At 32.5% G+C, this 16,262-nt stretch overlaps 1 protein-coding gene across 1 annotated transcript; it reads left to right on the forward strand.

Moving 5' to 3' along the window:
• Positions 1-10,088: 10,088 nt before the first annotated feature.
• On the forward strand, positions 10,089-15,358 carry LOC110873193 (licodione synthase). Its single transcript, XM_022122122.2, has 2 exons — positions 10,089-11,055; positions 14,596-15,358. Exons 1-2 carry the CDS (start codon positions 10,171-10,173, stop codon positions 15,223-15,225), a joined length of 1,515 nt encoding a protein of 504 aa, XP_021977814.1. The 5' UTR covers positions 10,089-10,170; the 3' UTR covers positions 15,226-15,358.
• Positions 15,359-16,262: the final 904 nt, after the last annotated feature.

The following is a 16,262-nucleotide window of genomic DNA, read 5'->3' on the forward strand; positions in this document are numbered from 1 at the left end:
TTTATTTATATTTTTTATAAATTATATGAATTTAAAGTTTATTATTTATAAACATTGAGTTTATATATAATATTATTTAGATTAAGTTAAAAAGTTTATTTTACTAGCATATTATTATATATAAACTCAAAGTTTATAAATAATAAACTTCAAATACATTTAATTTTATAAAGAATATAAATAAAACAGAAAAATATAAATATACATAAAACTTTAAATTATTAGTCAAATATAATTAATTAAAAAATAGACTCTTTAGATATAAAAAGACATTTTAGTCATTTTAGTAAGACTTAACAAAAAAGGTTAACAAGATTTGGCCTTAATATTTAAGACTTGTGTAAACGTTTTAGAAGCGTACTTTTAAATGTTTTGAATCCTATATAAACATCGTTTATGTTTGATGATTAACAATGACATTATTTTTGAATGAAAAATGTAAGCTATCTTATATGAAATATTCAAAATTTTAGTAAGGGTCTTACAGTTTAGTTTTTTTAGTTGTTAACAATAACAAATATAAAATTTAAAGATATAAATAGTGGAATCCCTCGTACAATGTGGTAGGAATTCAGCTTCGATCTGTAGCAGTTTGATTCGTTACGATACCGTGACTCAGTATAACAACCTAACGAAAAAACAAATGGAATAAAATCCTTAAACGTTGGTATAAGAATCTCGTGATAACTTAAAAAATTAAATTTTACTATTCTTTGCACCAAAAATAAAACATGATATTAAAGTAAAACTCATTAATGAAATAAGTGCTCTAGCTAATATTAAGAGTTAGACGTACTAACAAATTTATCATGTATAATTTTTCATTTCAAATTATTCATAATTCAAGTTGTTTAAATTGTAAGTTTTAACTTATATATATATATATATATATATATATATATATATATATATATATATATATATAATTTACGGTACCCGTAAAAAAATTTGTGGTGCTCAAAACTACACTCACGACATTTTTTTTTTGAATTCTTTTTACAAATGTGTTTATAATATACGCATCTACGTTTATGAAAAAAAAAATTTGGTCCAACTCGCCCCAGATCAAAAAGTTCTCATGGTTCTTACAACTCAACTGGAGGTGGTTTTCATTTTAGCGGTCCTCTATATATATATATATATATATATATATATATATATATATATATATATATATATATATAGGACCGCTAAAATGAAAACCACCTCCAGTTGTAAGAACTGAGAGAACCACTTTCTAGCCTTTAGATCAAGAAGATGGATGGATGAGATTTAAAGTAACTAAAATTAATATTAAATAGATTTTGTCTTATTATGTTTTTAATATTTTAATTCAAAAGGGTTGTATAGTAAAATTACTCTATTTTGTCTTTTTGTCTTTATTAATTTTTTATTACTTTTTTGATTTATTATATTACTTTTTATTTTTTAAAAAGAATTTTTTATGAAAATCATTTTTAAATTCAAATTTTTTGAACAAAGACAAAAACTTTTACGCGCCGGTTTTTGTACACCGGGTTTTTTAAAGTGCCGTTTTTCTCAATCGGCGTTTTTTTAACGCGCCGTTTTTTACACGTTTTTTAACTTGTCCATTTTTTTCACATTTTTTAACACGCCGTTTTTTACACATTTTTTACGCGCCGTTTTTCGACCTTTTTTAACGCGCCGTTTTTTCAAGCGTCGTTTTTTTTAACGCGTCGTACTTTCCACGTTTTTTAACGCGCCGATTTTTTCACGTTTTACGTAACGCTTTTTACATTTTACTTAAACTTTTTGCGTTTTTACGTTTTACGTAAAACGTAAAACGTTTTACGTAACACTTTTAACGTTTTACGTTTTACGTAAAACTTTTTACGTTTTACGTGTTGCGTAAACCTTTTAACGTTTTACGTAAAACTTTTTACATTTTACGTTTAACGTTTTTACGTTTTATGTTAAAAAGTTTACATTTTACGTTAAAAAAGTTTACGGTTTAACTTTTTTACGCAAAAACGAACGCACCCAGAAATCGCAAAAACGATTTTTTCACGTTTTACGTAACACTTTTAACGTTAAACTTTTTACGTTTTACGTAAAACTTTTTACGCTTTACGTTTTACGTTAAACTTTTTACGTTTTACGATAAACTTTTTACGTTTTACGTAAAAAAAAGTTTACGTTTTACGTTAAACAGTTTACGGTTTAACTTTTTTTTGACAAAAACTTTTTTACGCAAAAACGAACGCACCCATAAATCACAGCTTGGTATGTGTCTCAGATAGATTGTTATCATCATCGACTGGGGAAAAAAATAATAAACTAACAACAAAAATTAAAACAATGTTTGGATTCTAACCAGGGTTTAGCTCAGATTTTTCCAATAATCAGAGGCTGCAAAGTGGGGTTGCAGGTTCAAAAACCTACCCTCCACCATCCTTGCCGCGCCATCGTCATCAAAATATGCGTTTGTTTTTTTTGCATCATCGCCGCCCAAACGAAGAGATCAAAACCCACACATAGTTCACTGTTTCAAAACATTCAAAAGCATTGGCAAAAATCCCCCAACGCCACCGCCACCACCACCAACAACCGTCACCCACCTTCATCACAAAAAAGCACCAGCAAAAACACCCCAACATTCAAAAGCATCAGCAAAAGCACTAGCAAAAACAACCAAATCCAAACATTAAAAAGCACCAGCAAAAAAAATCCAAATCCAAAAAAATTATAAGTTGAATCAAATTAGCAAACCTTATTTGTTATAAAACATTAATCTAACAAGTTCATGATGTCCATACCTACAGAACACCAAGAGACATTAACGACTCCCAAATCAAGAGACATTAACGACTCCCAGATCAAGAACCCCCTCAAGTCTGTAAACATCAAAATCACCTGCATCATCAGCCGTCTTCGTCCCACCAACCACCTCTCATACCAACGTCTTCCGACCAACCACCTCGCACAAACGTCTTCCTCCACCGACCAACCACGGCCCACCACCGCCTTCCGCCGCTTCTGCCGTTGTTTTAGGTGCACCGCCGCCCAAAGTGGTGGTCGGATCTCTCTTCCGTTCTTTGGCTGGGGTTGTCGCCGTGCACCATAATAGGAGGAGGGGTTGTGATGTTTGGTGGCGGCGGAAGGGTGGAGGTCACAGGTGGCGGCCGATAATAGAGGAGGAGTTGGATTGTGATGTTTGGTGGCGGCCGATAATAGAGGAGGAGGAGGGTTGTGTGTCTGTCGATAATAGAGGAGGAGGAGGAGGAGGGATTTTTTGGAGAAGATGTTGCAGAGGAAAAGTGAGATGAGAGAAGGGAGAGTAAAGTGAGATGAGAGATGAGAGAAGTGAGATGAGAGATGAGAGATGAGAGAAGTGAGAGGAGAGAGATGTATAAAAGACTACTACAATAAATGAAGAGAGAGAGAGAGGAGAGATTAGACATTTGAAGCAAATGACCAAATTGCCCTTTATTCTGATTGGTTAAGAGTGGTTCTCACGGTTCTTACAACTGGGGATGGTTTCTATTTTAGCGGCTCCCTATATATATATGTAATATATATATATATACATATATATATATATATAGGGGACCGCTAGAATGAGAACCACCTCGAGTTGTAAGAACCGCGAGAACCACACCGTACGGGGCGAGGTGGACCAATTTTTTTTTCAAAAATGTAGATGCATGTATTATAAACACATTCGTAAAAAAAATTTTAAAAAAAATGCCGTGCGTGTAGTTTTTTACACCACAAGTTTGTGGTTTACGAGTCCCGTAAATTTACGGAACTCGTAAACCACAAACTTGTGGTGTAAAAAACTACACGCACGGCATTTTTTTTAATTTTTTTTTACGAATGTGTTTATAATACATGCATCTACGTTTTTGAAAAAAAAAATTGGTCCACCTCGCCCCGGATCAAGTAGTTCTCGCGGTTCTTACAACTCGAGGTGGTTCGCATTCTACCGGCCCCCTATATATATATATATATATATATATATGTATATATAGAGTAGGGTTCGCACGGAAAGTGTGTTTTTCCTAGAAAGTCTAGGAAGCGATCTGGTCCATCCGATTGGTGTGTTTAAGGGTTGAGATTAAATCAATGGCAATCTTGTAATATTTGAGTTTAATTAATTGATTGTTTTAAATGAGTAGGGGCAATTTTGTCAATGGCCGTGTTTTAAATCAATTAGATAACCGACCAGTTCCTAATTTCAAGCGATTTTCCCTCTCTCTCTCCAAACCCATCTTGGAAACCCCAATCCCTACCAAAAATAACTACAATCATGGAAGAAGATAACTTTAGAAACGATGGAGAGCACCGGATCAAATTAAAACACTTCTCCATCTCCACCATCTCCGAGTTCATCATCACCATTCAAATATTGTTCTTATCATCTCCGTTTTCTTGACGATGTGTTTTAACAGCAAGCAAATTAATACAGTTGTGTTTTAGCAGCAAGCAGATTCATACAGTTGTGGTTTAGCATCCAGATTCATACATATGTGTTTTAACAGCAAGCAGATTCATACAGTTGTGTTTTAGCATTCAGATTCATACAGATGTGTTTTAACAGCAAACAGATTCATACAGTTATGTTTTAACAGCAAGCAGATTCATACAGATGTGTTTTAACAGCAAGCAGATTCATACAGTTGTGTTTTAGCATTCAGATTCATACAGTTGTGTTTTAGCATCCAGATTCATACAGATGTGTTTTAACAGCAAACAGATTCATACAGTTGTGTTTTAGCATTCAGATTCATACAATTGTGTTTTAATAGCAAACAGATTCATACAGTTGTATTTTAACAACAATCAGATTCATACAGCAAACAGATTCATACAGTTGTGTTTTAACAGCAAGCAGATTCATACAGATGTGTTTTAACAGCAAGCAAATTCATACAGTTGTGTTTTAGCATTCAGATTCATACAGTTGTGTTTTAGCATCCAGATTCATACAGATGTGTTTTAACAGCAAGCAGATTCATACAGTTGTGTTTTAGCATTCAGATTCATATAGTTGTGTTTTAACAGCAAACAAATTCATACAGTTGTGTTTTAACAGCAATCAGATTCATACCCTGTGTTTTACCATCTTTATATTGTGGGATCTATAAAAAAAATTGACTTTAGCCCTGTAAACTGTTAAAACACAGCACCAAGAACATGCTGATAAATTCCAATAATCTTCTGAAAAATGGAATATGCGATGTAATGTGACATAGACAATAACATAAAACACATTCAGGTTGTTAAAATGCAAAAGAACTGTTAAAACACAACCTGATTATATATTGACTTCAGAGTGTTAAAACACACTGACTTCAACCTCTCTGACTGGTAACACACATCACTAAGAACATGCTGATAGTTTTCAGATAAACACATTGACTTCCAGATTTGAATTCGAAAATAATAAAAATTCCGAAAATCATGGAATTTTAGTTAATGAAGATACATTCCAAAAATAAAATTAAAATGTGAAATTACATGATAGCCCTTCTACTTAAAATCCCTCAATGACACATGTCCAATTCTTATTCCTTCCTAGACTTTCTAGGAAAAATAGACTTTCCACCCAACTCCTACTCTGTATATATATATATATGTATATATATATATATATATAGGGGAAGGTTCATTTGAGAAGAAATTTAATGTGAGAAGAAAAAGAAGAAAGGGCATATTAGTAAAATGCTATTTCATTTATAACTCATATCATTAATTTTTCTCTCTTTAATTAATTAGTCAACTAATCATTAATTATCCTACATATAATCTACAAAACCTACACATATCAAAATTTTCCTACATATACCCTACACATTATAGAATTTTATCTTACACAGTCGAAATTTATCCTACACACCTCAAAATATATCCTACACAACTCATAATTTATCATACACAACTAGTAATTTATTCTACACTTTAAATTAAGTTGTTTTTTTTTAATTTGGAAAAAGTATATATTTTGAAAAGGAGTTACAAATTTAATTTAGCTACTTATTAAAGTGGAAGAATACAAATTAATGATTTATGTAAGTTTACCAATAAACCCTTACATTAAACTTAAACACAAATATTAAATGAAGTAAAATAAAGCATTCTTATTGTTTGAAACTTCTTCTTTTTTTCTTCTTACAAAAAAATTCTTCTCATTTGAACCCTCCACTATATATATATATATATATATATATAGGGCAAGGATAAATTGAAAACCCATTTGAGTTGAATAAACCCTGAAAACCCAATAACAACTATTGATTAATCAGATTGATGAATGAGATCATTTTGGTCTTGCCCCATTTTTACTTTTTAATATAATATTAATGAGAGTTACAAGAAGTGTATATTTGGAAATGTTACAATTTCTCTCTCCTGATAGAAAGTGTAACTTCTGTCAACTTTCCTCTCTCTCCTGACAAAAAGTGTAAATCTGTCTACTTTCCTCTCTCCTCTCTCTCTATAATTTTGATCTTTTTTGTTTACTTTTGTATACGTACATTACAAAAAAAAATGTGTTACAAATATCATCTATTTATGTTTTTTTTTTATAATTTTTAAATATGTAACTGACAAAACATATTATAATTGTTACATTACTAAAACCCAGCTATGTTGTTACATAAAGATGTTACACAAAAAAAGTGTAACATAACCAAAGAACAATTTATTTTTTGTTACATTATTATCACCCAATTGTTACACTCACAAGAATCACTAAAACCCAGCTATGTTGTTACATAGAGATGTTACACAAAAAAAGTATAACATAACCAAAGAACAAATTATTTTTTGTTACATTATTATCACCCAGTTGATACACTCACACGAATCCTACTGACTTTTGTCAACTAGCACATTTGTTTCATCTAACAATCAAAAACATATTAGAACTGTTACATTACTAAAACCCAGTTATGTTGGGTTACATAAAGATCTTACGCAAAAAAAAGTGTAATATAACCAAAGAACAATTCATTTTCTACTACATTATTATGACCCAGATCTGAAACAAATTTTACACAAAAAAAATTGATAAAATCAATAATAAAAAGCAAAAAAAGTGTTACATATATCATCTATTTATGTTTTTTTTAGAATTTTTAAATATGTAACTAACAAAACATGTTAGAATTTTTACATTACTAAAACCCATCTATGTTGGATTATATAAAGATGTTACACAAAAAAAAAATGTAACATAACCAAAGAACAATTTATTTTGTGTTACATTATTATGACCCACACTAACACGAATCCCTTGACTTTTGTCAACTAGCACATTTGTTTCATCTAACAAACAAAACATATTAGAATTGTTACATTACTAAAACCCAGCTATGTTGGGTTACATAAAGATGTTACACAAAAAAAGTGTAACATAACCAAAGAACAATTTATTTTATATTACATTATTTTCTATTACACTCATATGAATCCCCCTGACTTTTGTAAACTAGCATATTTGTTTTATGTAACAAAATTCACTTTATTTTTATTATACAAAACACACATTTTTTCATGATTATATCAAGAAAAAACTACAAAATAATAACATTAAACAAGAAAAGTTACTTTGATTTTAATCAAATAAACAAAAAAAAATGCAGATCCACAAAACATAACAAAAATGCCTGGTTCGAACAAAAATGTGTAACTTCACCGGATCTTGCCTGGTTCGAACAAAAAACTTCAGCCTTCTCTTCGATATCTGATTCATCATCTTCTTCATGTACGATTTTCTTCAAAATAAAACCAAAGATGATCCGTCTTCATGGGGTTTGAAAAGAAACATGATGGATCCAGATCTAGATGACGGGTCCAGATCTAGATCTTGACGGGTTTAAAAAGAAACATGATGGATCCAAATCTAGATGACGGTCCAGATCTAGATCTAGATGACGTCTACATGGATCTGATGCTCATCAGTTTCTCCGATTTCATTTGTGATCTTGTTTTATCTATATTGGAACAAGAGAGAGATAGGGAAAAGTGTGGTAGAGAAGAGAGATGAATGAGGATCTGGTGAGTTTTTATAAATTGTAGAGAGAGGATCTGATGATATTCTAGATCTAGATATGTATTAGAAGGAATAGAGATATAAAGAGAGAGAGATATATATATATATATATATATGAGGTTTCTAATGTAAATAAAGAGAGAGAGAGAGAGAGTCAGGTTTGTAATGATATAAAAGAGAGAGAGAGAGAGATCAGACTTACACTTTTCTGCACATGTAAAATGACGTAAATACCCATCTCTTTGTCTTTATGCACATGTGAGGTGGCTGAATCCTAGCCACACATGTGGGTTTCTTAGGTTTTCTCATCTGGAGTGGGTTTTCTCATTATAATTAGAATATATATATATATATATATATATATTTATATATATATAATTATAATTATAATTATAGGTAGAGGATCCTGTAAAAAGTGCTCAAAGTGTGAGAAGTGTAAGAAGTGTATTATAACACTATATATAATACTATATAACACCATATAAACACCGTATAACAATATGTAACAACATATAATACCATATAACACTATGTTACACTATATATCATTATATAACAAATATAACACTATACGTCTATCATAGACATGCTATCAGACAACCTATAGTGTTATATTTGTTATATAATGATATATAGTGTTACATAGTGTTATATGGTATTATATGGTGTTACATATTGTTATATGGTGTTTATATGGTGTTATATAGTATTATATATAGTGTTATAATACACTTCTTACACTTCTCACACTTTAGGCCCTTTTTACACTATCCTTACCCTATAATTATATATAATAATAATAATGATTAGTTGGATTTTCACGTTTTGCAGCGGGCCTTCAGTTAGCATCGGTTTGTTCGTCACAGTAGTAGTACGATTCTAGCACTCAGTATAACAACAAAAAAGATATGCCTAAGAGGATATCAATACAATTGAAAACCAAAAAAATGAATACAGGTAACACTACCAATGTTGTTTGGCCAGCATCAGTTCGGTTAGCGGTATTCGATAAAGCTTATGGTACAAAAAAAAAAAAAACACTTTATTGCGATGCATAGAGAATGTCAGAAAACCATAAAAACAAATATTGTACTGGTACCGACTACCGATGTTTAGGTGGTATTGATTAGGTTCATAACAGTGAAGAACAAAAAGATCAACTTTATTTGATCTATTCGAATTAAAGTTTTATTTAATCGTAGATATAGAATAATTACACCGCAATTTTGGTCTATTCGAATTAAAGTTTTATTGAGTCGTAGACATAGAATAATTACACTGCAATTGTATATTCGAAATTATATAAAATGTTATATATATTTACTAAGTAACGAAAAGAGTAAACGACGTAAGTTTATAAAAATAAATGGCGAGACAACTTTAACAATATGTACATTTTTTGCGCCCAACACTTGCACGTAACTGTTCACCAGTTGCTTTTGAGGGAAAAAAACATATCAGGATGTAGACAAAAATAAGCACGTCGCAACGACATACTCAAAACTTTATAAAAATCGTATCTTAAAAGTTATATGCAAAAAATTATACATTTAAAAAATATAATAATAAAATATTCTACATTAATAATAGTAAAATAATAAATTAATATAAAATAAAGGTTCAGCAGCTAGGCAGTCACTATTCAGTCAGTTGACATTGCCATTTAATTTAATTTAAATATATAATTGAAATGAAATAGTAATTGTTTAATATGTTGTTTTTCTATTTATTTATTTTATAAGACTTGTTTATGTTTATTTATTATTTAATTAGTAACAAAAAGACTTGGTTATTTATTTTTTAATTAGTAACAATATGTTGTGTATATATTTTTTTAATGACAATACTTACTCACTCCTAATTTACATTAAATTTAATTTTAAACTATTCTTTACTTGGGATTGAACCCAATATCTCCCTTAAGACACAAGAGTCTCTATCAAGTAGGCTAATCCGAGATTGGTATATATTTTATTATTTATGTGCTTCATTTATGTTATTTCAGTAAAAAAAAAGAATCTTAAATGGCTACGGTGCTTTAGTACCAAGCTAGAAAATGCCAAAGGTATCGATATTCATGAACTAGAGTTTCATCTTATATATAGAAAAGACAAGATCGGATCCTTTGTACTCTCACAATCTCATATCTCACCATGAATTTTCTGGTCATAATTTCCTTAGTTTTCCTCACTTCACTCTTCCTCTTATTCTCCAAAAGGAAACCAAAACATCGTCTTCCACCAAGCCCCCCATCGTTACCAATTATCGGTCACCTACACCACCTCGGCCCACTCATCCACCAGTCCTTCAAAAGCCTCTCCACCCGCTACGGCCCGCTAATCCACCTTCGTCTAGGTTCGGTCACTTGTTTCGTTGCGGACACTCCCGAACTCGCCCAAGAACTACTCCAAAAAAATGACCTTGCTTTCTCTTATAGAAAACACACCTTAGCCATTGACCATATTACTTATGGTGTTGCCTTTGCATTTGCACCATATGGACCTTATTGGAAATATATAAAAAAACTGTCGACAGTAGAGCTTCTAGGCAGCCAGAATCTTGGCCATTTCCTCCCCCTTAGAACACATGAAATCCAAGAGCTTCTGCGAACGCTAACCGTGAAAGCGAAACAAAATGAGAGTGTGAATATGACGGATGAGTTGTTAAAGCTAGCAAACAATGTTATATGTCAAATGATGATGGGTATCCGGTATTCTGCGACTGATAGTGAAGCAGTGGAAGCCAAGAATCTTGTTCGGGAAGTGACAAAGATATTCGGAGAGTTTAATGTATCGGATTTCATATGGTTTTGCAAGAGGTTAGATTTGCAAGGGTTTGAGAAGAGGTACAAAGATATACATATAAGGTATGATGCTTTGCTTGAAAAAGTCATGTCTAAGAGAGAAGAAATGAGAAGAAGAGAAGGAAAAGGCAAAGATGGCAAAGGGAAAGATTTTCTGGACTTGTTGCTTGATGTTTTGGAGGATGAGAAAGCTGAGATTAAAATTACTAGAAACCATATCAAAGCCTTGATTTTGGTGAGTTTACTCCTTTACTCCTTGAATCCCCAATAAGGATTAGAGATGTTCCTTATCATCCGATTCTTAACTTTTGATAGGAAAAATTCCCAAATTTAACTTATCAATGGCCGATTTTAGGGGTGTAAACAAGCCTAGAGGCTCGAGAGCTACTTGTTATCGGCTCGGTAAGAGCTCGAACGAGCCGAGCTTTAATGAGCCCGAGCTCGAGCCTGAAATACAAAGCTCGTTCAGGCTCGCGAGCCTAAACGAACCCAAACAAAAATTTATTTATTTTATATATAATATAATAATAATGATGATAACATTGGCAAGCCGAGCTTTGGCTCGTTTAAGCGATACTGAAGCGAACTCGAGCCGAGTTTTTAGCTCGTCTAATGTTGTTCTTAAAATAGCTCGAGCTGACCTCAAGCTTTGGGTTTTTACTCGCGAGACAAGCTCGAGCTCAAATAAGTAGGCTCGAGCCGAGCCGAGCCCGAGCTCGAGCTTTAAAAAAACATGACAAGCGTGGGCTCGAGCTCGGCACCCCTAGCCGATTTTGCCAAAATCAACATTAATTTTCTAACATCTATATCTAATAAATCACTAACCGGTTAAGATTACGCACCGCAATTCAATGAACTTAAAATTCTGTTTTCTTGCTTCTCTTATTTCATCTCATTATATTCTAGTTTTGAAGTTATATTTTTTTAATAGTTAATTAAAAAAAAATCTATAGTAAAACATGTTGTATTCCTATTTCTTCGTTACTAACTATTTATAATTTTTTTATTCAAATCGCGGATCTCTAACCTTATTTTTTTTGCGAAAACACACTCCACATGGACATAATACGAACTCGACAAGTGCAAACGTTGTTGCGGACCGTACAAATATTAATGTGGTGGCCGTACAAATCTTAGTGTACAGAAATCTTAGCGTGAACCGCCTGCGTGTATTAGTGGTCGGTATCGATTCTTTTTATTTTATTACCGCGACAAAAAAAAAATATAATTTTAACACAACTCGATTCCTACATGTACTTGTATATTATAGTTTATGAAACAAAAAAAATTACAACAATTTCATTAAACAAAAATTGTATCATATGACCCATAAAATAAAGTTGGGTAACCCAAAAAACTAAAGTCATTTTTATATCGATTCAAAACCATAAAAACGAATAAAAGTACCAATCCATAATATCGAATAGGTACTGATGTTGTTTGGACGATACTCAGTGCCATTCGTCATGGTATCGGTACGGTAGCAACGCTCTATATAACCTATGATACCAAAAGACGTTTTCAACGAAATTTATTCCAGAATACAAGAGAAAAAGTTAAACACAGCTTCTACATCGGCTATTGAAAACATATTGCAAGTTATAGAAGAAAATAAAAACTATTTAATATATATCAAAATACACAAGAAAAAAAATTAACACCAATACGTATGTTAACTTTTAAAAAATAGCTAACCACGCAAGTTATAAGTGAAATATCAAATATTTATACACATTAAATAGGTCAACAAAGTATAGCACAAGTTTATAAAGATTAGAGTGAATTGCACATTTTATCCTTTATCTTTATACCATTTTTTGGTAGTGTCCTTTGTGTTTATAATTGATGTGTTTTGTAATTTATATATCAAAATTTTGCACGATTTGTCCTTTGACCCTAACCTAGCTTATTTTTAACATTAGATTTTAATCACCCTAGGATTTTTAGTCATTATACCTATAAAGGATCATATTTGTAATAAAACAAAAATAAGACCTTCAAGCTTTTTGGTGGAATAATTTAGAAGGTTGGAGCGTCGTGGGGGTATTTTTCATGCTATAAAAAGAAATTGCATATTTAAGTTTCATCTAATAGTCTCTTGTCATACTAACCATACATCGACTATTACACTTGTTTTCGAGAGTAAATCAAGCAACTATATATAACCTGTAAGAAAGCCACCATTCTACTTGTTTCCTCCTCATATGAAATCACTCCATGCTTTGTTGTAATTGCCTCCGCTACAACCTTTTCCGGCGAGTCACCGTCGTAATTTGTGCACCGATTTGAGGTAAGAAAGCCTCCATTCTACTCGTTTTCAGTTTCCAATCAAAAGCCCTAAGGTTGTATTCATTAATTGTGATCATGGAACTCGAATTTGACGTGAAATGGGAAGGGGCGAATTAGGGTTCATATTTGGGGAAGATGGTGACCGGAACTAAGCTCTAGATAGGGAGAGAAGAGAGATTGTGTGTTTATATGTATCAACACTCTGGACAGAATCTTCTCCGATCTCTCTCTCTCTCTCTCTCATCGCCACCACCACAGTGGTGGCCGGCCATTAAATCGAGGCGGAATGAGGGTGGTGTGGTGTGGTGTATTTGAGATGAAAAGGAGAAGAGGAGATTGAGGGATGGTTATGGGTGTTCGTTGTCGGCAAGACGAGGCGCCGACTTATAATAAAAGACTCTAAATAATGACACATGACATTTTCTCCTTCAACATCCTAAATTTTATTTATAAATATTTAATAAATTTCTTTTAATATTAATAACTAGTATATAGATATCATTTATTTTTATCCTTATCTTTATCTAAAATTAATAAATAACTTCAATTTTGCAATTTAGACCCTTTGTTTTTTTTTACTTTTAACCCAAAGTTTTCTATATTTTGCAATTTAATGCTAACTCTTTTTTATTTTCAATTTTGGACCACCATACTTATCATCTTTCCCAAGTTTTTCGTTTCGTTTTAAATTTTGTGAGTTAATGCACCGCAACGTGCGTATGGGGTTCAACATTTTTTTCGTATATTTTTTCCGTTTGACTGGCCCTTCGCAGCACATCTATTTTTCTCCGTTTAACAAGTTCGACAATCGCGCGAGTCCTGGATTGACTTAGTTATTTACGTTTCGGTTTAAGTTCTCTGCAACGAGAGTTCGTGATTCAAGGATTTTACGTCTGCTTTTCGCTCGGCGTTATTTTTTCCGTTTTTATTTACTTTGTTTTTACGAGCTTTTCCGATGTTGGTGGTCGCTGACAGTGGTATAGCATTGGTACTATTTGACACAGTTTTAAAACAACTGCTGCAACGCAGGGGCTTAATACTAGTATGTATATAATATGCATATAATATATAAATATTTTTCTAATTATTAAAATTATTATAATGGTTTTGTTAAATAAACAAGTGAAAAGACCAATTTACCCTTCACTTAATAATTAAAAGTAACTAGGTTAGGCCTAAACAACATAACATACAAGATTTTGAAATGTTAAGTACAAAATTCGTCAATTTTAATGAAAAGTGACACCGTCTGAACAAAGGTATAAAAATAAAGAAAAAAAAAAAACTTACAATTCACTCTAAGTATTAAATAGGTCAACAATGTATAGCATATACAATAGAGAGAATGAAAATAAAGATAATATAATTATTATTCTCGTAAATTGTCATTGTATATATACACAATTCTTTTTAAATTTATTTGATTCATTAAATTTTGTAAGTGTATTTTTTTCATACGAAAGAACTAAATGAAATTGTTTCATAGGACTTTTTTACGGCAGCAACAGAAACAACCGCCGTAACCATGGAATGGACCTTAGTTGAACTTATCAATAACCCTAAGGTCATTGAAAAAGCAAGACAAGAGATTGATGTGGTCATCGGAAACAAGAGGCTAGTTGAGGAGTCTGACACGCCGAACTTGCCTTACATTCAAGCAATCATAAAAGAAGTCTTCCGACTTCATCCACCTATTCCTATGGTTATACGCAAGTCGAACGAAAATGTCACCATTAAAGGATACGACATCCCTGTTGGCTCCATATTGTTCGTTAATATCTGGTCGATCGGAAGAAACTCGAAGTATTGGGAAAGCCCATTAGAGTTCAACCCGGATAGGTTTTTAGAAGGTGGTGCCCTTAAAGGTTCTTTAGATATTAAGGGCCACAATTTTACACTTTTGCCTTTTGGAACTGGGAGGAGAAGTTGTCCTGGCATAAACATGGCAATGAGACAGCTCCCTGTGGTGATTGCCACACTCGTACAATGCTTTGAATGGAACGTTAAGGAAAAACGACGGTTAAATGTGGATGAGCGTGGCGGATTGACGGCTCCGAGGGCAACGGATCTTGTGTGTTTTCCCTCGGTTCGCAAAAACTCCCCATTTAAGGTTTAGGGTTTAGGGCTATGTGTTATTTGAGAATTCATCTCGAGAATATTTATAGTAAATCCTGTAACAATATACATGAGAAGTACTATAAAAGACAGACATACCGAGAAAGAATAAATAAATGTATTGGTTAAACCTAGTTCTATTTTATCAGACTGCCTCCAATGCTTCCTTTAGGAGGGTTGCACTTAATGACGTGGCGTGTGCACTTGTGAAGGATGCATTGGGGTGGACTTGCACTTAAGGGGTTTGCACTTAGTGAAGTGCACCTAAATGCAGGAGAGAGAAGGTAAAGGTGGGTCCTTTAAAAACTAATGGGTTGGAAAAAGAAATGGTGATGTGGAAGAGAGAGGGTGCATGTGGGAAGGATGGGTTGGAGTTAAAAAGAGGAGAGAGAGTGCATTTGTTAATAATGAGTAAAAAGCTGATGTGGCAGTGATGACTAGGATGCATGTAGTAAATGCAGCATGTTGCATTGCGGACAGTCTCATGGTGGTAAAGAATATCCTCCCCCATGTACAAAAATGCCTATGCATGTATCTATAATTTAAATTTTTTTTTTTTTTTTTTTTTTTTTTTTTTTTTTTTTTTTAACTGGGTCAGCTTGGTCAAAGCTCCACACGATTGAATAATCCACTCACAAGGCCCACGTGCAACCTGTTACAATTTTATTTCTGCATTGTTATTTTTAAGTCTAAGTTAATTTTATTTATTTGATTTAGTCAAGTAGATTTTTTTTAATTCCCTAAAATGTTGTAACATGGGTAGTCATTCACCCCACCAAATATGTGAACGGATTCAACAACTTTTTTTTTATTTCTAAATTAATTCTCTTGTTCTAGAGATTATTTTCTCCATTGCTATCCTTACTTTGGCTAAAGTGAGGTGATCTTGGAAACTGATTTGGTTTTGTGTGATGTGTCTGTATCATAAAATCAAGTTAGTTTTAGCCCAACGAAAACTTTCGGGTGGTCTTGTCTGTATCTCGAAGGTCCGTTCTAGTTCCGACTAATTCTCACTATCCATTTCGGGTTTCGTTGATC

Source organism: Helianthus annuus, chromosome 8 (assembly GCF_002127325.2).
Source record: "Helianthus annuus cultivar XRQ/B chromosome 8, HanXRQr2.0-SUNRISE, whole genome shotgun sequence".
Classification (NCBI taxonomy): Eukaryota; Viridiplantae; Streptophyta; class Magnoliopsida; order Asterales; family Asteraceae; genus Helianthus; species Helianthus annuus.

Excerpts from the sequence above, each read along its gene's own strand:
- LOC110873193 (XM_022122122.2), top strand. The coding sequence starts at position 10,171 with ATGAATTTTCTGGTCATAATTTCCTTAGTTTTCCTCACTTCACTCTTC. Across the intron at positions 11,056-14,595 it reads ATATCAAAGCCTTGATTTTG|GACTTTTTTACGGCAGCAAC; the intron begins GTGAGTTTACTC and ends ATTGTTTCATAG.